General features: G+C 32.5%; 2 protein-coding genes across 3 annotated transcripts in view; one reads left to right on the forward strand and one right to left on the reverse strand.

Moving 5' to 3' along the window:
• Positions 1-12,932, forward strand: part of LOC140449818 (dynein axonemal heavy chain 1-like) — a 1,063,244-nt gene that overhangs the window by 414,710 nt on the left and 635,602 nt on the right. The gene's annotated exons all lie outside the window — the stretch shown is intronic.
• CNMaR (G-protein coupled receptor) overlaps positions 1-12,932 on the reverse strand; it is a 109,462-nt gene that overhangs the window by 11,771 nt on the left and 84,759 nt on the right. Inside the window, exon 3 of the mRNA XM_072543175.1 lies at positions 8,103-8,205. Coding sequence (XP_072399276.1) covers positions 8,103-8,205 — 103 coding nt within the window. The remainder of the gene's footprint in view (positions 1-8,102; positions 8,206-12,932) is intronic.

Genomic DNA, 12,932 nt, shown 5'->3' on the forward strand with positions numbered 1-12,932 from the left:
AGATGGAAAAATTTTGACAAGAAATGAAAGCAAAACTTGGGATTCCTCAAAAGAAGAGACGAGCCCAACAAAAAAAAAACAAAGGAAAATGAAGAGGACACAATGGAGACAGTGGTGTTTGAAGAAGACACGGAGTACACGGTGAATATGTGCGAAAAATTTGATGGGAGAGACAAAAAATTGATATGTGGAGAAGGCAAAGAAAATGATTTGCGTATAATTTTAAGAGACTATGAAACGCTGATAAATGAGGAAAACCGAGTGGTCACAAAATACGAGCACTCATTTGAGGTGAACAACTTGGGAAATTTTCGATCGAAGACTTATCCAATTCCTTATAAGTATCGGCAAGAAGTAAAGCAAGAAATCAAAAAAATGTTGGAAGATCAAATCATTGAGAGATGTGACTCACCCTATATTCACCCAATTGTGATAGTGAAGAAGAGCAGTGGAGAGTTAAGACTCTGTTTAGATGCCCGAAATATCAACCAACACACAGTATCACAATATGAATCACCGTTAAATATCGAGGCCATTTTTGGAAGAATCACGGGATCACATATTTTCTCAAAAATTGATCTAAAGCATAGTTTTTGGTTAATACCTTTGGCTGAAAAGTGTAGAAACTACACTGCCTTTGCAATTGATGGTATAGTATACCGATTTAAGGTAGTTCCGTTTGGATTACAAAGCGCCTGTGCAGCACTTGTACGAGCTTTGCATACCATTTTGAATCACCATGAAGAGTTCATCGTCCATTACATCGACGATTTATTAATTTTTTCACAAGATATGCAGAGTCATGTGGAACATATCAAAATAATTTTGAAAGAATTGGACACAGCGGGATTAAAACTAAACATTGAAAAATGTCAATTTTTTCAAAAGGAAGTGATTTATTTGGGTTTCAAACTTGACACCGAAACTGTAAGTCTAGCCGAGGACAGAGTAAAGCTCATCGACGAATACCCAAGACCAACAAATCTAAAAACATTGCGAGGGTTTCTCGGTACGATAAATTATTTCAAGAAATTAATTCCCGATTTAAGCCAAAAAGAAATTCCTTTAATAAAATTGTTAAAGAAAGGGACAAAATGGAATTGGAAAGAAGAACAGGAGGAAGCTTTCAAAATATTGAAACAAGAATTTGCTAAAGGAACAAAAATATATCACCCTATTTACAATTTGCCGTTTATACTCCGTACGGATGCGTCGATACAGAAATTTGCAGGAGTGTTGTCGCAAATACAAAACGGCCAAGAGGTTCCGATATGTTTTATATCTCGAGTGACTAAAACACATGAGAGAAAATACAGTGTCACCGAGTTGGAATTCGCCAGTGTACTATTTTGCGTAAACAAATTAAGGTTTTACTTATTGGGAGCTAAATTCACCATCGAAACGGATCATGCAGCATTGATACACATCATGAAGAATCGATTGGTAAATAACAGAATACACAGAGGCATTCTGCTCTTACAAGAGTATGATTTCCAATTTCGATACATCAAAGGGAAAGACAACATAATAGCTGACGCTTTAACACGGGACGAAGATACAGGAAAAAAGGAGACAATTACATTACATGTGGGATTGAATATATTGACACAAGACGAAGGGATATTTTCGTTAAATGAGATAAGGACCGACCAGGAAGGCCTAGAAGAAAGAGAAAAGAGAAGAGCAGAGCTAGAAAACGAGATATTTTTTAAGAGAATAGACGGAAAGGAATTATATTTAGTGACACCGACATTGGCAGAAAGAATCATCAAGAAACTACACGAGGAAAATGGACATATTAGCAGTAGAAAGGTATGGCTTGTATTTAGGGAAAACTACATCAGTCGACAAGATTACCGCATTGCAAAAGAGATCACACAGAAATGCGAAGTATGCCAGAAATACAAGAGCAGGAATTTTAAAAACGAAAATATTGCAAAGAGCATTGTATCCCGGAACAACCTGGACATTATAGCCATCGACATGTTAAGCGATCTAATTGTGACCACGCAAAGGAACAAGCATATTCTGGTGATGGTGGATGTGTTCTCAAAATACGTAAAATTATATAGTTGCCGCACCACAAAAGGGGAAGAAATATTGAGAAAAATAGACAATTTCATCGCTACGGTAGGAACCCCAAGAAAAATTTTACTAGACAATGCAACGTACTTCCGAAATGATCGTTTCAAGGGACAGCTTAGAGAACGGGGAATCGAGACGAACTTTGTAAGCATCAGGCATCCCCAAAGTAATCCTTCTGAGCGATTTATACAAGAGGTAACGAAATTTCTTCGCATTGCAACGGATGGTCAACATCGGAGATGGGACAGAAAATTGGGAGAAATAGAGATGTACCTAAATTCCATGCCAAGTACAGTAACGAAAGAAACACCAGAATACATCATGAAAGGCGTCATGCCGATAAGACCGTGGGAAGATCCAGAACAAAGAGAGTATCGACAGGTTATAGAAACCGTTCAGAGGAGATTAAGAAGAAGCAATGAGAAATACATCCAGAGACAGGGTCATAATAGGAAACGAAGACCAGTAACTTTCCAAAAGGGTGACAAAGTAATGGTAAGAGCATTAAGAGTGTCAAATCTTCAGACCGGTATTTGCGCAAAATTGATGCCTGTTTTCGAGGGGCCATACATAGTAAACAACGAAGATGGAGTAAACAGCTATGAGTTGAAACATATGGATTCTGAAAAGATCAGAGGTATTTATAATATCCATGATGTATATAAATATCACGAATGAAGATTTAAATTTGTATAAAGTAGATAGTAGGATAGGATAATACGTAGCATAAGTACAGCTAGCATACAGGAAGTGCGTTTTAGTTTGCCTCGAGAAAATTTAGTTGCATAGATTGATAAATTTTATCGATTACAAAGGCGGGGATTTGTTGTACTTTTGAATGTCCATAAGCAATAAAAAACCGATATACAAATTTTATTACTTAAATAAAAATTAAAATTATTGATATTTCATAAAGACACGGGCATATAAATTTTCAAACATCCTGTATAAGACAAAATATGTATTTTAAGTTGTTCGAAGAATTGTTCATTAGGCCTCAGAGACAACACTTTCAAATATTATCGATAAGAAATTTAAATAAGTCGGTTATTGTGGAATGGATTTACCCGGAATAAAAGTGTATATAGAAAGTGTAAACAATAGACCGGGATTTGCGGTGGTTTTTTCTCCCCGAAAGATTATATCGGTAAAAGTTTATTAACAAAAGACATTGAATTGAGAAACAGGTATCGTTTGTAGCTATTAGTAAGAAATATTTGTAAAGCAGATAGATTTAGTTAGAATAATTAAAGAAGGTTGTTTTCTGGAATTACCCGAATGACGTTTTATAGAGAGAGTTGTTTGGTAATGATATACGTCACAGAGGTGGATGATTTTTATTGGTCAAGTTTTGAATGCAAGGAGGTGGCGGTTTTTGGCTATGAGAGAGGAGAGAGAAAAAAAAGTTAGTTAGTCAGTTTTCGTCGTCCAAGAAGGAAGGAGCTTTGTGATTTGTGTTTTTTTTGAAGTCCCGAAGACGTAATTTACCGGGTGTGTTTATTTGCTGTGTAAAAGCTGACCAGTGTGAGGAACGGGGTACAGAGAGATAGAAAACCAAAGGGTATAAAAATATTAATAGCAGACGAAGCCGGAAACATTTGGAGTTATAAACAGGCGCGGAGATTGGCTCAAAAGGAGGCTGGATAGACTAACACGAGTTGTTGGGTTGCAGATACAAGGACAGATAGGAGAAAGGTGTACGTCATCTGGACCACAATAGGAGCAGAAGCAGAGAAAGGATTTTTTTGTTGTGGCGTGGCCATAGAATTGCAACGGCAGAGAAGGAAAGGTCAGTCAATTTTCATTAGAGTCGGAGTGTGATTTTCATTTATTAATTAAATAAATTGAATAAATAATAGAGACAGTTAATTTTGCGATCACTTAAAAAAAAAAGAATTATAAAAAGAGCTTAGTTATAACACATATTAAAAATCAATGTAAAATAACATTTGGGTCCATGATAGAAAACAACTTCTCATATATTTAAAGTTAGTATATTGCAAATATTACAGGATTGATTGTTATATAAAATTTCATTAAAATAAAGGACATCTCACATATAGTTCAGTTGAAATTCTATGTATTTTATTCAGGTCATATTACCTATCCCGATTAGGAAGCCAATTGGAAAATATTTTGAATCCACGATCAAAGGTACAATTTAAATAGCCTGAGATTGTAATTAATTAATGCTGATTTATTGTGATTAATTGGAGATTAGATCATTTAATAAATATAGACAGGATTTTTCCTAAATAAGCAATATAATACAATTTAAATAGCATAACAATATATATATATATATATATATATATATATATATATATATATATATATATTGTTATGTTTCTTCTTTCCCAACCAAAGAAAAATAAATAAAAAGATCCATCGAAATAAAATTTTAAGAAATCATTATAAACAAAAATGTATATATTAATTTAAGATAAGATTTAGTGTAGATAAGAATAGAAATTTGTTTGGCAAACGACCTGTTTCCGTTGCAAACAAAATTATCAAAAAAACCTTTGTTTAGAATTAGAAGACATTTTACCTGTAAGTTAATCTCTTCATTGTTTGTAGAGTCGAGTATTAAATGACCATATTCTAATCTTTTGAAATATGTATAAATGATGTATTGAAAAAAACCAATTTTAAAGTAAGCTATTTAGTTTTCTCTGAAACCGAAATTAGGCTTTTCCAATATCATAGTAAACACAATTTAAGCTTTTTGATTGGACGGTCGTTTTTAAATGGGAATTTGGGAGTCGGTGATGAGACAGGAGAAGTCAGTCATATTTTGGTCATCGAAAGGAAACAGTCGTGTGTCTCAAGATAGGGTGTGTTTTCGTGAGTTTGGATACCGGCGTAACGAAAAGAAGTGAATAGTTTGAAGAAGGAGATAACAAGTAGATTAAAAGAGATCCTGTATCTACCGTGGGCATTTTATAAAGTATATGTGAAAGTATTCTTACGGCATCAAGTTGACAAAAGGAGGTCTTGGTGTCATAAATAAGTAGCGGAGTTTGGAGAAGTGAATCAGGTGTTTTTTGTGTAGTCTGAAGGAGGTTTGCAGATACGTAAAGAAAGAGCCGAGGTGCCAAAGAGGGGAGATCACATCTTTGAGGAGACTGGACTTTTCTGGGTATGTTCCAACATACAACTCAAGAAGAAAATAAACTGTAAGTGTTTGTACAATTGAATTTTATATCTGTGAAGGATCGTTTCGACATCATGGTCATTAGCATTCAAATTTAAGAACTGAGGTTTTGTTAGGCTAATCAAAAGTTTAAAGTTTTGTGGTTTCTTTTTTTAAGTAAAGAAAATTTTAAGTAAAATTGGTTTTTCACGTAATATAAATGTATGTAGCTTTATAATCTTAATAATTTGATTTATTTTCTTGTATGCTGATTGATAAGATAACGACAGAATTTAATAATTGTTTTATTCGTTCATATAAAATAAAGAAACGAAAATCTTTGTAATATAATATATTTGTATTATTATGATTTCTTCTCTACCCCGATAAAAGACAACTAGAAAATCTTTTGAATCCATCGAACACAGGTAATATAAGGATTATTTTACTTTTGATAACAGATAAGTTATAATTTTTTTATTGGCTCAATAAACTAAGTTTGAACTCAAAATAAACAATCATAATAATATATATATATATATATATATATATATATATATATATATATATATATATATATATATTGAACATGATTTTATGATTTTATCATTACGTATTTTTAGTAGATCGATATAGTGTTTCGTTTCAGTAAATCACATCGAAACTGGCTTTACTATTCGAAGATTTATTAAACGAGCGTTACCTGTCCTCTATCTTTCCTTTTTTAAGGTTAAGACCAATTTCTATGTCGAAATTCTTGATGATCTCGACAGAGCTTTTCTAGTTAAAACTAAAAACTAGTTAAAATTACTACCCAACGTTCCGATAGTAAAGGTCAAGATGAGTTACAGAATACTAATTCCTATAAATTCCAATCTGACCTGCTGATCTCTATTAAATTTTTACTTACACCATAGAGCTGAATGAGCATGATTTTTACCGACTTTATCTCTCTGATATCCGTAACTCTGATCTGTTACGTGCTTTCATAAATGAATTACAAGGTCAAGCTCCACGCTTTAAGCCTTATTACAAGCATGATTAAACAAATAATTGGTACAGTTTAAATCAATAGCATATGACCAACAAATAATTTTTAGGCTACACATGTAATAATATTATTTGAGGAAATTAGCATTCTGTACAGGAGGCAATAAAATCCATTGTTTGATAGACAACATTAATAACCATTTATATTCATTTATATTCTTTGATGTATATGACATACTGTAAGCAAAAAATGGTTGAGTTATTTTCTGTAAACAATACCGCTAAACTTAAAAGGTGTAATAATATCGCTAGTCTTTTGTTCAGCATTTACAATACTCAACAATTGAAGTGGATAATTTTAAAATTCCTAAAACTAATATATAAAACTATTTTTAAAATAATTGCCTGTACTATACTCTATATGCTATCTTTATTCCCAATATTTTTTGCATGTTTTTTTTCTCCCCATTCTTATCGGCCCTTATCTCGTACAAAGAGAGACATGTTGTTCCAAACATGAATATATCATTCGTATAAAAGTGCTTGTATTGGCTTTACCAGTTGCCAATAAGTCAAGAAATCTATTTATCACAAAAACATTACGTCGCAAAGACGTTTAGAACTAGTGCAGCTCGAGCAATTAGTTCGTTGGATCCTACAAGGCATAACTCAACAAGAGGTTGCTATGAGGCTAAATGTGTCGCAAAGTGTGATAAGTCGTGCATGGAATCGGTATGTAGCAACTGGATCTGGAACATACAGGCATGGAGGAGGAAGAGAACGATCTACAACTCGTCGGCAAGACCGTTTCGTAGTTCTGAGGGCAAGAAGAAACCCAACATTCACGGCTTCCAGAATTAACAGTATCTTCAGGCATGCTACTGGACGAGCGATTTCCAGTCAAACTGTTAGAAGACGGTTACATGCATCCAATTTAAGGGCTAGACGGCGCGCTAGCCATCCACGACTAACTAGGGAGCAGCGTGCATGCAGATATCGCTGGGCGATGGAACACTATCAGCGGAATTTCGAAAATTGGAGGAATTGTCTCTTTACTGACTAGTCCAGATTTCGTTTGTATACGAATGATGACCGAATATTGGTGTGGAGGGAAAGAGGACAGCGTTACAATGAAAATCTGAGAGTCCCAACCACTCTTTTTGGAGGTGGATCCGTTTGCGTGTGGGGAGGCATATGTTTTGACGGTCGCATGGACTTAGTCGTCTTAATTAATGAGACAATGACTGCTACACGATATCGAGACAGAGTCATAGTACCAATAGTTGTTCCACTTTTTGGTGCAGTAGGCGAACAATTTGTTCTGATTGATGATAATGCTCGCCCTCACCGTGCGAGAAATGTCAACGAGTGTATAGAAGCTCATGGCATTACAAGAATGGAGTAGCCATCGTGTTCACCTGATATGAATTGCATTGAACATGTTTGGGCCTAAATATCTAGGCAACAAAACAGGTTCCTTCAACCGCCCCAAACGTTAGATCAGTTGGCCAATACATTACGTGCGATTTGGGAACGTATACCGCAGCAGTTCATCAATAATTTAATAAGAGGTCTTTCAAATAGAGTTAGAGCACTAAGGCGACACAGAATGGACCCACACACTATTAATTTTTCTTTTAGGGATATTAGAAATTGAGCAGGAATAGAAATTTTAGGTTGTTAATTTTACAATTTTTGTTTATTTTCTTTTTTTTTTCTTAAAGAATTTCTTTCTTTCGGTTCATCTGTATGAAAATACGAAGTAAAAATAAATCTTTATTTATATCACTCCATTTTTCTATTTGACCTTATGACCAAAAAAAAATACACATTTTCATAATATCCACTTCAATTGTTGAAAAGTGTAAAACTTTTACACATATCAACTTACCTAGGGAAATTTAGTCCTATAAAAACTGAAGATATTACTAAGAGCATTCTATTAATACTATGTTGACTGTAACTTGTGGTGTGCCTCGTGGACTTTTTGACATCTGTAATAAACGAAAATATGTATAATAATTATTTATATAATTTTAACAGTGCTATAAATTTTAATACGTACGTGATTAATATGAATCAATATAAATTGCGAGGAAATGATAAATATAATAGTTATTTATTATTTTTAAAGATGATTTAGTTATACATATTAATACACATAGAAGTATGGACTTGAAGAAAAGAACGAAAGATAGCGCAGACTAATTTAGTTTTACCAAGAAGAGAAATGCATTACAGCAACTACTTTGTTTCAACAACTTAAAGACGACTATGTACCTGGGAATCTGCAAAAACAAATACAAATGCTGTCACAGCAAGCTCATCATAATCTGCTCAGTGCTGGATTTAAACTAAAATTAAAAAGAATAAAAGCTCAGGCAACTCAGAAGAAATCTAACAATCGACTCCTAAGAAATATCGTAGTAGCATTGCTACTGGTCTATTTATGTAGAGTTTGAGTATGGTATCTGCTACCTCCTCTGGAACTTGTAACTTGATCATTTTATTTCGTCTACACTATCATAAGGTTTTTATATGTCAAGAAATAATGAAGCTTGGTAGTAATTTTGAGAGAGACATATATATATATATATATATATATATATATATATATATATATATATATATATATATATATATATATATATATATAATAAAGTTTTGTTATGAGGTTACAGTCATTAATAGGGCAGGAAAGTGAAACTCTTTGTTATTTATCTAGCTTTCGCAAAATTTATTTGCTTCTTCAGGATATGCTAAAATATGGTATCAGTAAATACAATGAAATTATAATTAAATAGCATTGTATAAAACTAGTATAAAAACTTACAACATAAGGTTAATCCATTAAATTTTCAAATTTACAAAACATTAAAATTTAACTTAATAAAATTATATAGTTATGAAGTACAATATTTTAATTTTATTTAATTTTGTAGAAATTCATTATGACATTGATTATGTTGATGTTTGATTTATGTCAGAAAGACACTCGTTTCTGTTTATTATATGTTTTGTTGTTGATAACTAGCTTTTGATTGTTATTATGGTTACGTACAAAGTGGCGCCAAATATGAATATTTAAATTTTTTGAAATTATAGTATTTATAGTCAGAAAATCTAATATTAGAAAATTATAGTATTAATTTTCGTAAGATAGAATGTAATTATAGATATTGCTTAGTTTATCAATATCAGTTTTTTTATTAACGCATTGATATTTATTTATGCATACCATTTCTAAGAATTCTCTTTTATTTAATTGGTTTTCACGTCTTAATATATTAGTTTCATTGAAATTAAATGAATAATTTTTATTAATTGCATGATCTATTAATGCACACGTATTTTTATTATTTCTAAGGTCACTTTTATGTGATGTTAGTCTGCCTATTAGATTTCTAGATGTGTGTCCGATGTATGACTTATCACAATTTTCGCATGGTATTATATAAACTACATTTGAACTTTCCATAATACTAATAGGTGATTTAGTTTTTGTATACAATGATGCTAATGTTTTAACATTTTTAGTTGCAATTTTAATATCAGAATAGTTAGCAAAGACTTTAGTTAGTTTAGGTGTTAATGTTGGTATGTAAGGTAGTGATGTGAAAGTAAATTGAGATTGCACGATTTGTTGATTTGCTTCTCTTGTTTGATTCATGTCAATCATTCTATTATTGGGATTGTTAAATAAAAATTTGTTAATTAGTTTAATTGGGTATGAATTCTCAAATAAAATGTCTTTAAGTTCTAATAACCCTTTGTTGATGTTATTGATGTGTGATAATTTGACTATTCTGTTTTTTAAAGCCAATATCAAATTTATTTTCATATGAGGTGGATGTTGTGAATGATAATTAATAAATCTGTTACTAAATATAGGTTTTCTGTACCATTCAGTGCTTAATACATTTTGTGCGTTTGATTGATTACGTTTGATTTTTATGTCAAGATATGGGATGCTATTTTCTATCTCTGTTTCACATGTAAATTGTAAATGTTCACTATAATTATTAAAAGTTTGTAAAGTTTCATTTATTTTGTCTGCAGGTAAAGTAAGTATTAAGTCATCCACAAATCGTTTGATAAATGGGATATGAAAAGGCAACTTATTTAAAGAATCTCTTAATAAATCGTCTAGTACATAATTACATAATATACACGATATACTTGAGCCCATAGGTGTGCCAAAAATTTGTTTATAGAATGCATTATCAAAAATCAATACATTAGAATCAAAAATGAATTCTAAAGTGCTTAAGAACGTTTTTTTGTTAATTTTGCAATTTATTTTTATTTCATCCCAATGTCTGTTTATACTATCATTAATAATATGTAGTGGTAAATTAGTAAATAAAGATATAACGTCAAAGCTTACTATTATATAATTATTTGGTAGTTGATAGTTATTGATAAAATTACTTAGTTCAAAGGAATCTTGTATAGAGAAATAAAGGAAATGTGACTGTTGCAATGTACAAAGATGATTACTATAATAAAAGTTATGAACTTTTAAATGATCCTAAATATTATAAAAAATTACAAAACAATCCCACAAGTACCTTGCAACAGAAAGCTAACAAAATAGTTACCGAATTGAAAAATAAAAAAATGATCACTAAAGAAGAAGCCTCAACTCTCACTATATATAACTCTGTCACACCACGCTTTTATGCACAACCAAAAGTACATAAACCTAACTTAACAATGAGACCAACTGTATCTTCAATTAATTCACCAAACAGTAAATTAGCAAAATTTTTGAATGATATTCTTACAAGGTCATATAACTTAGATAATAGTTTCTCTATACAAGATTCCTTAAGTAAGTTTTTATACTAGTTTTATACAATGCTATTTAATTATAATTTCATTGTATTTACTGATACCATATTTTAGCATATCCTGAAGAAGCAAATAAATTTTGCGAAAGCTTGATAAAGAACAAAGAGTTTCACTTTCCTGCCCTATTAATGACTGCAACCTCATAACAAAACTTTATTTTACATAACGTGTCAGTCAATAATACCCAACTATATTATATATATATATATATATATATATATATATATATATATATATAGAAAAGTTAACCAATTAACCAACATCAACAATTCTAATACACCTCAATCAACTAAATGTTACCTTGTACGCAAAACAGTTAAAGTCTCGCCCGCTTAAAGGTCAAAACATGTACGCCGCAACGATTCCAATGAATCATTACCATGCTTTAGACCCAAGTTTTACCTACTGTTTTAACATACCGTAGCTTAAGAATGTTGAAGAGATAGAACTAACAGGCATTTCCAGTACGAGGCCATTTGTTTATACTACCAGACCGTTTATTCCGTTGTGGTATAAAAGAAATCAACAAAAGAGAAATTAGATTTTAGACTCTGGATGGCTATATTAAAATACTTGAAAAGTCCATACGGTTCAGACTCTCCCTACGGGGACATTCACTCATCCCAGATACCTAGGTATCAAAAGGATTGAGCTCTGGTGGGACTCTTTCTGTTTTATCGAGCCCTAGGTGACTTGGTATGCTGGAGTATCTCTCAAAAATTTTCGTACACATCTGGACGTTGAGATGTTCATGGTCTTGTAGAGATGCTAATTCATACCCAGCTTTCTCATGTTTTCTAGGAGGTTTTTCGGAATGACTCAAGTAGTCGAGAAAATAATAGGTATTGTGTGGGTGCTTTCATTCATTCATTCTTCACTGTCTTCGTATTTGAATTTCCAGATCCCTGTACTTGGCCATCTTTTCGTTTTGTTTAACACGTTTTGTTTTTGTTGGGTATAGCCACATCAATTAGTGTTGTTTATCTCTTTAGTTTATTAACTAGTATGAGATCTGGTTTATTATGTGCCACTCTTTGGTCTGTGAGCACAGTGCGGTTCCAGTATAGCTTTTGTTATCATTCTCAACTATACTTTCAGGAACGTATTAATAATATGGGAGATAGTTTGTTTGAAGAAGTCCCAATTTGATGACTATCTCTTGATGAAGGATCTTTCCTACTGATTCGTGCCGTTCCTTATATTCAGTTGCAGAAAATGCCTGGCAGCCCTCGGTAAGGTGTTGGATGGTTTCTTGACTTGAGGGTCTTTGACGATATATTTAAGGTAATTTTTGGTTGGTATAACCTGATGCTGAATGGCGAGTAATGAACCCTCTGTTTCAGGGAACAACTTTCCTGATGTCTGCCAATAGTTCGACGATTTATTATCGCCGAGGTCTTGACTGACCTCATTAGGATGTCGCCCGTGAAGAGGTTTGCCCATTCAGGTGCGCATTTTTTTGTTCTTAGTAAGATGGTTTATGCGCATTTCTGGTTCCCTTCGTTTGATCGGTGTTATATCATCTACTGCACAAATCGCGCGATGTAGAGTAGATATCTCAGGCTGCATCTAAAAATAAGTTCTTAAATTAGTAGTGTTTTTCTAGTTGCTCACTTATATCCATAAGTGCTCGTCCTCCTAAATACCGCGGTAATGTCGTTCTTTCTATTGCATTTCAAGGATGGTGTTTTTGTGCCTTTGTGAAGTGTGTTCGTACTTTTCGCTGAAGATTTTCTATATCCGTTTTTGTCCCCTTAACAATACCAAATGAGTAGCTAAGCGCCGAACATGCATAGGTGTTTAGTGCCTTTAACAAATTTTTACTATTATGGTGTGAACGAAGCAGCTGTTTTACCCTTTGTATACA

This window comes from Diabrotica undecimpunctata, chromosome 9 (genome assembly GCF_040954645.1).
Source record: "Diabrotica undecimpunctata isolate CICGRU chromosome 9, icDiaUnde3, whole genome shotgun sequence".
Taxonomy (NCBI): Eukaryota; Metazoa; Arthropoda; class Insecta; order Coleoptera; family Chrysomelidae; genus Diabrotica; species Diabrotica undecimpunctata.